The 11,690-nt window shown below is 41.6% G+C and overlaps 1 protein-coding gene and 1 long non-coding RNA gene across 3 annotated transcripts in view; both read right to left on the bottom strand.

Annotated features, from left to right (window-relative positions):
* The window catches only part of LOC111454066 (chaperone protein dnaJ 16-like), a 6,728-nt gene extending 4,347 nt beyond the window's left edge, over window positions 1–2,381 (bottom strand). Inside the window, exons 1-3 of one of the 2 annotated variants that reach the window (XM_023095357.1) lie at window positions 1,838–2,381; window positions 700–823; window positions 26–108 (exon numbers count right to left, since the gene is read on the bottom strand). In XM_023095357.1, the coding sequence (XP_022951125.1) occupies window positions 26–108; window positions 700–823; window positions 1,838–1,974 (344 nt within the window). In that variant the 5' untranslated portion in view covers window positions 1,975–2,381. The remainder of the gene's footprint in view (window positions 1–25; window positions 109–699; window positions 824–1,837) is intronic. The other variant, XM_023095356.1, reaches the window with a different exon arrangement.
* A 2,797-nt stretch (window positions 2,382–5,178) lies between these two features.
* On the bottom strand, window positions 5,179–6,387 carry LOC111454468. The gene is made up of 2 exons (XR_002712427.1): window positions 6,354–6,387; window positions 5,179–5,367 (listed from the first exon to the last, which is right to left on the bottom strand). It is a non-coding gene; the product is annotated as an uncharacterized LOC111454468 (long non-coding RNA).
* Window positions 6,388–11,690: the final 5,303 nt, after the last annotated feature.

Raw genomic sequence — 11,690 nt, 5'->3', positions numbered from 1 at the left:
CCCAAAAAAAAAGGATAAAGCATACCTAAAAAGGGCAGCAAACATGGTGTTCACTGTCCCCAAACTTGAAAGATCCAGCTCCAATTCTTGGCTTTCTGTTTCAACAGCCTAGGCAAAGGTAAAATCACAACTTTCTTCATTTTGAAGAAACACATTTCATAAGGCACAACAACAAATTATATTTTAGTAATTTTAGTTTAGTTAAAATTTTTTAATCGACTATATTTTAGATGGGATTTGAGAGGAGAAGCTTTTGATTTTCTTTGGCCCCTTATTTAATAGTTATTGTAATTATGTAATAAATATATTAATCTTCTTAATAGTTTCTTTAATTTTTTCCTTCAAATTACATATTTTAAATTTAACAACATTCACAAGATTTTCTGAAAATACAAAAAAAATTAATATTTAATTTCAAGGTTTAAAACCTAGTAAATAGAAAAAGAGTGAATAACTTAGTCTAAATTGTTTCATCTTGCGAGGGACTAGTACTAATGAATTTTTGTTTAGTCCTACTTATTTGTTTATTTATTTTTGAATTTGCTGACTTCATGATTAGATATTTATTATAAATTGGTTGGCTAAATCGTCAAAGTTCTCCAAGATCATCTGTAGCCCAAAGTACAGCTGTTAAATAAACACACATCTGAACATGGTAATTTTCCTAAAATGTGCAAATTCACATGAACGATATTTCACCTCAAATCCAGCAGCATCATATTGTCGTCTTTTTTCTGGATCTGACAAAATGGTGTAGGAAAAAGTGACTTCCTTAAACATTTCAGCAGCTTTGGGATCGTTTGCATTCTTGTCAGGATGATACCTGGTTTTAGAATTAGAGTTTCATGATCTATCAACATATTTAGTAAAAGAGGATTAAAAACCAAAAAATTTATGAAGACCACCTTGATATAATAACATGTGGCATGAAGCAATACTAAAAAGAGCCATAATTTACCATTATAGGATGTAACATATCACACTGTAAGCATGCTTATATTACCTGATAGAGTTTCATCACTCATTATGCAAGGAACAGATTAACTAACGAGCACATTGGTGCATCACAAGAAAGAAGAGATAATGGGTTTCACAGGAAATTGTAATCAAGAATCAACGGATATGATACTTCATAAATGATATTCCACGCAAGAATTATTTTAAGCATAGAAAACTGGTTTGGGTGATCTGGAATAACAATGGTGATTAAACTATCATAAAAGTTGCTTGAACGTACAACAGATGAAATTCACTACTTTCTTTTGGAAATTCTTGATACTTCCTAGGCAAGCTATCAAGACAAGGAAAGATTATATTAGTGTTCTGATAATTTCAGACATTTCTGGACTATAATATAAGCCCAATCTACTTTGAGGATGCTAATTGTATAAACACCATCACCTTGTATATGACAATTGTATGATAAAATTAAGATTTTCCATTGCTACTAATCCCCCTAACTTGACAACCTCGGGCTGAAAGTCTAACCAAGAATTAACAAGGAATTCTTAAGATTGTTAGCACTCATTCCCACTTGTGTTGGGAGGGGCAGAATAAGCAATTCACAGTGCTACAGTTAGGTGTCGGTAAGTCACAAACCGATGCTCTGCCGTTTTGTAAAGGGTTAAAGTGCAGTAGTTGGGGAACAATCTAAATATGACTTTACATGAAATCCTATCCTACCGGAAAAAACAATAATACCCTTCCATGTCTCCTGAGAATAAAGCTTAGGAAAATTGATAGCAAACGAACTCAATGTTCCAATATGAAAGTGCTCTTTATAGCCATAAAAAAATTGAAGAAAACAGAGGTAAAACATTTGATATTTAGAACGTACTTGAGAGCCAATTTTCTGTAAGCGCTCTTGATTTCCTGGTCCGTGGAGTTCCTGGAGACACCGAGTAAATCATACGCATCTCGACGGTGCAACACCGCCGCATCTGGTTTCTCAGATTTGGATCCGTGCACCGGCATTATTAGGAACGATAGAATTCTCCTTGAAGAATAAGAAGACGAAAAAAAAAAAACCCTAAAACCGTCTGAAGCTGGGATTTCTTTCAGATTCAAACAGGAGCTCGCAACAGCAATTTGACCATGGAATTTGTTCTCAAACGACGCAAACAACGTCAGCTCGTGTTAACAGAGAACAAATCCATGGACATTGAGCCAAAGCTGTTGGCCTCTGAATCAAATAGCAGGAGGAGAGAGAGAGAGAGAGAGAGAGAGAGAGGAGAGAGGAGGGGGGAGATTAGGTGTCGGATCGTGCTTGCTTCGGTAATCGACAAAATGAAATTTGGAAGTTCAAACCATTTGTGACAGTGCGAAGTGCGGCATTCTTTGTCTGATTCAGTTTCAGAGAGCACCGCCCGCTACGCTATTAGCCACAAGCTTCACTGCCTCCACAATCATAGGACTAACCACGGAATGTTCAAAATTTTTGTACCCCCAATACGGAATGTTCAAACTTTCTTAAATTACCATTATACCCTTCTCCATTTTAAAAATTATTTTTTATTTTTTTCTTTTTTTTATTTCATATCTAATAAATCAATAAATTTTAAAAATAATTAAAATTTATTTCACACTTTTTATTTTTATTTTTGTGTATCTAACCCTATCCATTTTTATTTTTATTTTTATTTTTATTTTTATTTTTAATAGAGGTAAAAGGTTAGTTTATAAAACATTTGTTTATTTATTTTTAAATATTTAATTAAATTTTACGGAATGAATATAGTAATTAAATAATAATTGTATCGTACCCAAAAATGCATTTTTTAAACTTAACCATAAATTCGGGTTAGTTCTGTTCAATCCAATTTAATTTTAAGAGAACACGTGAACCAACTTAGTCCTTTATTTGAACCAAATTCAACTCAAATCGTACAAGTTGGGTTGATTGAATTTTTTGTATCATCGAATCTTTTGAACACCTTTACTAAATAGTCATAGATGTATCAATTAAAATTCTAAATAAATAATTGTATTAATTTAAATTCTAAACTTTTACGAGCGAATGTAACGTTAATTCACATGCCTACAAACTTATAAAATTTCATTTGAACTCTCAAATTAAAAATTATTGATGCATAGGGGTGTACATTCAACCTGACAATCCAGACTCACCCAACCCGAACTATAAAGGTTGGGTTGGGTTGGATTGGATTAGTTTTTCGAGTTGGTTTTGGTTCATTTTCCTGAACACGAACTGACTCAGTTTGATTCCGGGTTCATGACAAAACCCTCGAGTTGACTCGAGTCAAATAAAAATACATAAAATATACTAAAAAAATTTACATTAATGAGTTTTGTGGTACTTCCTCACACTTACACCCAATTTTGACCAATTTTTTTATTATGGTAGGATTGAGACAAGTAATTCTAGTTTTTTTGTTGGTGAATTTTTAATTATTTTTTTTATTTAAAATTTATTAAAAAATATATAAAAGGTGGATAAATAAAAAAATAAAATAAAAATAATTTTTTTTGAACCACCGGAATCCAACCCAAAAATAGAGGGTTGGGTTGGGGTGTGACAATTTTTTGGTTGGGTTACCAATTTAACTAATCTGTACTTTTGAGTTGGGTAAAAAAAAAATCTCTCAACCCGACCCAATCTTGACTATGTACACTCAATTGATGCATCAATTCTCACACGTTTTTCAATTTAAAATATGAAAAATGCACGTGGAACAATAATTGTTTTTAATGGAAACAATGAGACATGTGAACACCTTTCTCCAACCCCAAAAACATTTATTATTATTATTATTATTATTATTATAATAATAACATTATTGTATTGGGTAGCCTCCCTATTAGGACTTGGTACTCACCCAAATAATAATAGTATTAATTGCTTTAATTACTCCTAAATTCATTGTATGTTTTGAGATTTTATTTAAGACATGGTTTGGTTTAAAAATGAAGGTTCGAAAATGAGATGTTTGGAAATCATATAATTGTGTTTGGTATGGTAGGAAAAATGTTATCACAATACTTTTGATACTTATACTATACTACTTTAATGTTCTGTTTATGAAAAAGAAAAGAAAAGTGGTCGTCGGAGCTCGAGAATTCTAGTGAGGTGCTGGAGTTCTCGGGCAATGCACTGGAGAAGCGCATGCACGCTCCACGAATCGCCAAACGAACACCCATGCTCCAACCAACCCTCACAGCATTCCTGCATGAGAGAAAGCGAGAGAGAGATTCGGCGAAGTTTTCTGGCAAAGATCAAACTCACAAAACGAAAGGACCACGACACGAAATTGATCATCGACATCTGTATGCACACCAAAGGTACGTCTTTGGAAAACGAAATTTGAGTTTTGAGTTTTTGAGGATCTCATGAGTTGTTGTTTTAGGCACCTACAAGTCATAAAACTTCGTGGAAGGGAAGAAGAGAGGCTAACATAGAGGTAGAGGAAGAAAAAGGACGAGAAACGGCGTTGGAAACGATGTACAGAGGAGAGACAAACATAATCGGAAAATGCAAGAAGTTGGGCAAGGAAGACGAATCTGTCAAATCCGGATTCGGGTTGGATTTAACCCACAACCTGTAACGCAACCAGCCTCGCCCTAGAGTCCACAACAAACCAATCCAACCCGTGATGCCTACAGTCTGAGAGTCATTCCAGCCCACGCCTGCCGCAACTGTGACCCGCGCGCCCATTTCATCTGACCAGAACCAGCGCCTCAACTTGAGAGATAAGTCGCAATGTGTCCCTCTCCCATTGCGCCACGTTTCGGCTTGAATCGGCTCGACTCGGCTCCAACCTTACGTGCAAAAAACCTGTTATTTAGTTCGGGTTGTACAAAATTACACCAATCCTTACGTTTTTTACCTTTTCGAAGCTAATTTTGATCCTTATGAAGGTAATAGAGGTATTATAATGTCTTATTTCACAAATTTAAATTGCATTATATTAGGATTGTGAAATACTAACAAAAAGCGATGAACGACATAATAGAAAACGGTCTCTAGCGACATTTGGAGCAACTTCGAGGAATGGAAGCTTAGCAAACTTGAAATTAGGAAAACGCCAGCTAAGGCCAAACAAGTAAGTGGTCTTACCGTATGTCACGACCCGATTTTCGAGGCATCGAAAACTCGAATCGTGGCTAAAAAGACAAAATCGAAAACAAAGAAAAAGAAAATAAAAGAAAAGAAAAGTGAAGTAAAATAAGAAAGTACCATTTATTTCAAACAGAAGAGGGAGAAGATTTGTTTCGAAAATAATACAAAGGAAATTACATATGTAAAATGAAATACAAAAGACTCAAAAAGACCGACAAGGGACTGACGCTCCGGAACGACCCCCTCTGTGACCGCACAGCTCTCAAACGCTCCTCCACCTCGACCGGTATCTGGAAAAAAAAGTAGAAAAGAATGAGTATAAAATTTATACTCAGTAAGCCACCTACTTGTAGGCTCTTATCGCATCCAAATTTTGACAAACTTCCACGGTCTTTTTCTTTGGCTCAGGACTTCTGGTTCAAGTCTTAGCTCTTTAGGTCTTGCCCCCTTGGGACTTGCTTCTTGGGGCTTCTTTTGTCTTCGTCCTTTCATTTATACCCCTAGAGTTCCTTTTATGCTAACCTGTGTTGGACTGGAGCCTTGCGAGTGGCTACCTCGGTATGGGTATGAGATTACCTGGGGTCTCGTCTAGGAAGTGAGCTGCAACCCCCTAGTCCCATGATAATCCCCCTGTATTTGGGAGGGCTACCTCCCCTTTTCCATCCAGCTAAATGGTCAATTACGACGTGGGTATCCCGTTTCCCATACTAAACGGCTATCGAGCAGTCGAGTCCTGATCAGGAACCCGCTGGTCCCCCACGAAGCTATAACACCACCCACGCACAAGTAGCCTAATGGTACTCTAGAGGTGGTTTTGCTTACCGTGGAAGTTTCTTATGCTTCTAGGGAAGGTTAGGTCTATGCTTAGTGACTGGTCGCTCTAACCAAAAATCCCTAGACTTTAACATTCTTGTGAGTAGTGGAAATTAACTGAGTGTGCACACAACTATCATCCAGTATCATCATACAAAATTCATGCAAAATAAACATGCATGCTCAACGGGGCGATAACATCTCGGAGCTTTCAGAGTTCACAAGTTTTCATTCTCCTCTAAGCATGAATTAAACATTTACATATAAAGGCGAAGCTTAAAACATAATAGCAACACTCAGATAATTCCCATAATACTTCACACAATACATCCATACTCTTAACAATCAAATTATTTACATTCAATCATGGAAAGCTACCACCTAAGGTAATTAAACTAACATGCATGCATAACCAAGCGATTCCTACAAGTATTTCTTCCTAAAGTTCAGTGTGGTGACTTACCTGATTGACGCGTGTTCTTCATTTAGCGCTTCTATACCATTAGCATGTCTACAAATACTGATTTTCTCTATTTAAGTCCTCACGCGCGTGCACGCGCCTGGGAAGGTGTTACACGCGTACGACGCGCATGAGGCAGGGAAGACGCGCGCTGTGACACAATCGCGCTTTCGAAGGCAGCGGACTAGCGATTGTGCGGCACTCACTTTCTAGCGACAAGCGAGTTCAGCTTATTTGTTCTTGCGTCGCCTACGGCCAAGCGACGTACGGTCAAGCCTCTAGCCTCGGTTTTAAAAGAAGGTTTTAGAAAACGAGGAGAGAGAGAGATTTTAGAAAGAGAGATTTTAGAAAGAGACGTTATATAAGCAAACAAGAGAAAGATAACAATGGCTTAGCATATATAACCTTGGGTAGGGAGAAGTTGACGACTAGTCATATCCCCCTATAGTACATTCTGGGCCATTTTAGTTCTGGCAGGCCTAGACATGATATTTTTGAGGTGTCATACGCTTTAGAATTACAAAAGGAAAAACACTAGAATGAAAAGACATGACAAGGGTTTGGCTTGTCATGGGCATGCGGCCATGGGCAATATGCCCTGGACAAGCATGACCGTGACATCCTCCCCCACCTAATTGGTTGACGTCCCTGTCAACCGACTACTTTCATACCTTGCGATGTGGGTGGCGGCGGAGTTCAGATCTTTGGCGCGTTCCCAGCTTGTTTCCTCCATAGGGAGATTCTTCCATTTGACAAGGAATTCACGAATCGTCCGTACAGGTCTTCCTATCTTCCTAACCCTGTCGGCTAGGATCTCTTCCACTTCCTTTGTTTCTTTTTGCTTCAGATCGATGTTCGGTCTTGTGGTTGCATTTCGTTGGTCGTCGTCTGGATCAGGGTGATAAGGCTTCAAGTTGCTCACATGAATGACGGGGTGGATTTTCATCCACGCGGGTAGTGCAACTCTGTAGGAGGTAGCCCCGATCTTTTTAAGGACTTCAACCGGGCCTTCGTACTTACGAACTAGTCTCTGGTCCTTTCGGCTACGAAATCTGATCTGTTCCGGTCTCAGCTTGATAAAGACTTGATCTCCTACACGGAAATGAAGGGGGCGACGCTTCTTGTCCGCCCATTTCTTCATATGTTTGGAAGCCTTCTCTAAATATGCCCGGGCTATATTCGTCGTCTGCTTCCATTCCCTTGTAAAGTTGTGAGCTTGAGGGTTTTTTCCTGCATAAGGATGATCAATAATATGGGGTAAGGCCGGTTGTCGTCCACTTACAATTTCGAAGGGACTCTTCCCTGTAGATGAGCTGGTTTGACAATTGAAGCAAAATTGGGCGACATCTAACAATTGTATCCAGTTCTTTTGGCGAGCGTCGACGAAGTGACGTAAGTATTCTTCGAGCAAGCAATTGAACCGTTCTGTCTGTCCATCGGTTTGAGGGTGATAACTCGAGGAGATGTTTAAGGTTGTTCCCAAGAAAGCGAATAACTCAGTCCAGAATGTCCCAATGAATCTGCCATCCCTATCACTGATGATGCTTGACGGAATGCCCCATAACTTTACAACGTGTTTGAAAAACAGTTGGGCTGTGAGTTCCGCTGAGCATAATTTGGGAGTGGGGATGAATGTCGCATATTTGGAGAATCGGTCTACAATAACCAAGATGACGTCATATTCCCCGACCTTTAGGAGGTGTGTTATGAAGTCCAGGGATACACTTTCCCAGGGTCTTGTTGGCACAGGTAGAGGTTCCAAGAGTCCAGAGACTTTGGCTTTCTCGACCTTATCCTGTTGGCAGATGAGGCACGTCTTGGTGTATTGCATGATGTCGTCTCGCATGTTTGGCCAGAAGTACCCCTTCTTTATTAGGGCGTATGTTCTTTGCCACCCAGGATGTCCAGTCCACAAGGTATCATGACATTCCTGAACGAGCTTCTTCCTCAGCTCCCCTATTCTTGGGACGTACAATCTGTTTCCTTTGGTTATCAGGAGGTCCCCTTCAACCCAAAACTGCCGTGTCTTTCCAGCCTTAGGCTAGTTCGACAACAGCTTTGGCCGATGGGTCTTTGTGTAAATGTTCCTTGATGATGTCGCGCATCGATCCATCGATCTTACTTGAATGAATATGGGCTAACATGCACAGGGCCGCATGTTCGCCCTTCCGACTCAGCGCGTTGGCTGCTTGATTACTCTTTCCTGCTTTGTGTTCGAACTTGAAGTCGAATTCGGCTAACGACTCCTGCCACCGGGCTTGTTTTGCTGTTAATTTTGGTTGATCAAAGAAGTGGCAAGTGGCGCTGTTATCAGTCTTCACTACGAACTGTGATCCTAAGAGATACTGTCTCCAGACTCGAAGGCAATGGACTACGGCCAACATTTCTTTCTCAGAGACAGTGTATCTTCGTTCGGCATCGTTGAGCTTTCGACTTTCGTAAGCGATGGGGTGGCCTTCTTGAATAAGGACTCCCCCAAGAGCAAAGTCGGAAGCATCGGTTTCTACTTCAAATGGCTTTGTGACGTCTACCAACCCGAGGACAGGACTCCTCGTCATGGTTGTTTTCAGATTTTCAAAGGCCATTTGACAATCATTCGACCACAACCAAGGGTGGTCTTTCTTCAACAGCTCTGTCAATGGGGCGGCTCGTCGTGAAAACCCTTCGACGAACCGCCTATAGTAATTGGCTAGTCCTAAGAAGGACCGCAACTCAGATACGGAAGTAGGAACCTTCCATTCTTGGATAGCTTTTATCTTGTCGCTATCCATACTAATTTCTCCACATCTGACGACATGTCCAAGGAAGTTGATGCATGTTTGTGCAAATGCACATTTCTCTTTCTTCACATACAGCTGGTTCTGCCGGAGCTTGTCAAACACTAACTTCAAATGCACTTTGTGTTCCTCGAGGGTTGTGCTGTAAACAACAATGTCGTCGAGGTACACTATGACGAATTGATCCAGATATTCGTAGAAAACCTGGTTCATCAACGTGCAGAACGTAGCTGGGGCGTTTGTCAAGCCAAAGGGCATTACTAGGAATTCAAAGGCCCCATATCTAGTTACGCACGTCGTCTTGGGTTCGTCCCCTTCGGCAATGCGTACTTGATAATATCCTGATCGTAAGTCCAACTTCGTGAAGTACTTGGCCCCGTGAAGTTGGTTGAACAAGTCAGATATTATCGGCAGAGGATATTTGTTGCGTACTGTCACCTTGTTTAAGGCTCTATAGTCTATGCACAGACGCAACGTCCCATCCTTCTTCTTTTGGAACAGTAAAGGGGCTCCATAAAGGGCCTTTGCCGGGCGAATGAATCCCGCCTTCAACAACTCATCCAGTTGTTTCCTCAATTCGGCTAGCTCGGGTGGAGCCATCCGGTATGCGTTCTTTGCTGGCGGCTTAACCCCGGGAAGGAGTTCGATTTCGTGGTCAATGCCTCGACGAGGGGGTAGTGTTTGTGGTAGACTCTCCGGCATTATGTCGGTATAGCTGTCTAGTACTTCCTTGATTTCCTCTGGGACAGTCTCTTCGGTGGTTGCTTCTTCTATCAGTGGTATGGCCATGAATGTAGGTTCCTCTCGTGCAAGTCCCCTTTTCAGTTGTATGGCCGAGATCATTCGAAGACTACCTGGTTGCTTGATGCTTGCAGGTATTACTGTGGGATTACGTTCGGTGATCACCAAGCATTTTGCCAATGGCATTGGGATGACCTTGTGTTCTAGGAGGAACTCCATCCCAAGTACCACGTCGAAGTCGTCCATGCGAACCACGACAAGGTCTAGCTCTCCAGTCTAATCCCCTATTTTGAAGGGGACTCTCTTAGAAACTCCCACAATAGGCAAGGCCTCAGAGTTGACAGCTTTCATTTTCCCCGGGTCTTTTCCTATGGTGAGTCCCAATCTTCTGGCTTCTTGATCGGCAATGAAGTTGTGGGTTGCTCCAGAGTCTATCAAAGTGCTCTTGCTCGGTTGAGAGTTTATTGTGGCATCCACGAACATGAGCCCTTTCTCTATTACCTCCTTCGGTTCGACTTTCCGTTGGAGGGCTGACAAGAATTTGAGTGCGCCCATTCGGGGGTTGTCGTGATCTTCCTTCTTGTCTAGCAAAGTCTCGACCCTTGCTTCATTGCTCTCTTGAATGGACACTTGAAGTGCAGTGAGAGAGGCCCGGTGAGGACAGTAGGATACCTTGTGGGGGCCTTTACACAGCATGCATTGCAAAGGCGTCGTCGGGTGGTTCCTTTGATGGTAAGGCCCTCGAGATGTCCCCGCTTGATTGTTCTGAGGAGGTCTATCCGTCCATCCATTCGGTCTGTTGGGGCTTCCATTTCGCTGGCCCGGTGGTCTGTATGGTTTGCCCCCATTGTTTGGGGCTGGTGTCGCTCTTCTTTGGGATCCTGCTTCGTTCCCACAGTCTACAAGTCTCTCGGCGCAGGCCATTGCGGCAGCTAGGGTTTGGACCCTGTTCTCATGTATCTTTGTTTTGGCCCACGGCTGTAGACCATTTATGAAGAAGAACACCTTGTCCTTCTCTGCTGTGCCCCTGATATCCAGCATCAGGGTTGAGAATTGTCTGACGTAGTCCCGTATGTTTCCAGTGTGTTTCAGGGCTACTATTTTCTCCATTGCTATATGCCCTGCGTTTTCGGGGAGGAATTGTTCCCTCAACTCTCTCTTGAGGTCCTCCCATGAGTCGATGGTGCACAATCCATCCTCGATGTCTTGCACCTTCGTACGCCACCACAGTTTGGCGTCGTCTATGAGGTACATCGCGGCTACAGTCACCTTCTTGTCGTCGGTACAAGCCGTTGTGGCTTTGAAGTACTGTTCGACGTCAAAGATGAAGTTCTCCAACTCTTTGGCATCCCGATTCCCTTTGAAGGCTCTAGGGTCTGGGAACCTTAGTTTGTTGGATCCTGTACTAGTTTGTCCAGCCGCGACACCTTCCACGGCTTTCATGGTAATTTCAATTCGAGTGCTCATGGCGGCCATCCTTTCTTGGAGGTCGTCGACTGTTGTTCTGAATTCATCAGCCAATCCATTGAACAAACTCATCATTGTGTTTTGTAGTACATCGAACTCTTCACCACGTCCCTCTTTGTGTGCGACAGAGCTATCCGGACTATCAGACGGTTTTGGGCTGCTCGTAGGAGCAACTCTTTCTTCGAGCGAGGTCACTCGAAACAACAGTTCTGCGATTGGCAACCCATCCAGGCGGTTGCCCATTGCGTCGACTTGGACGACTTTCTCACTCAGTTCGGTCACCCGTGTTTCCAGGAAACGGAGGGTGTCAGGGACTTCTTTGAGGAACAGCATTTCCTCCTCTATTAGCGTAAGC

This window comes from Cucurbita moschata, unplaced genomic scaffold (genome assembly GCF_002738365.1).
Source record: "Cucurbita moschata cultivar Rifu unplaced genomic scaffold, Cmos_1.0 Cmo_Scf00016, whole genome shotgun sequence".
Taxonomy (NCBI): Eukaryota; Viridiplantae; Streptophyta; class Magnoliopsida; order Cucurbitales; family Cucurbitaceae; genus Cucurbita; species Cucurbita moschata.
Note: the sequence above shows the minus strand (reverse complement) of the source record. Positions and strands in the feature narration are given on the sequence as shown.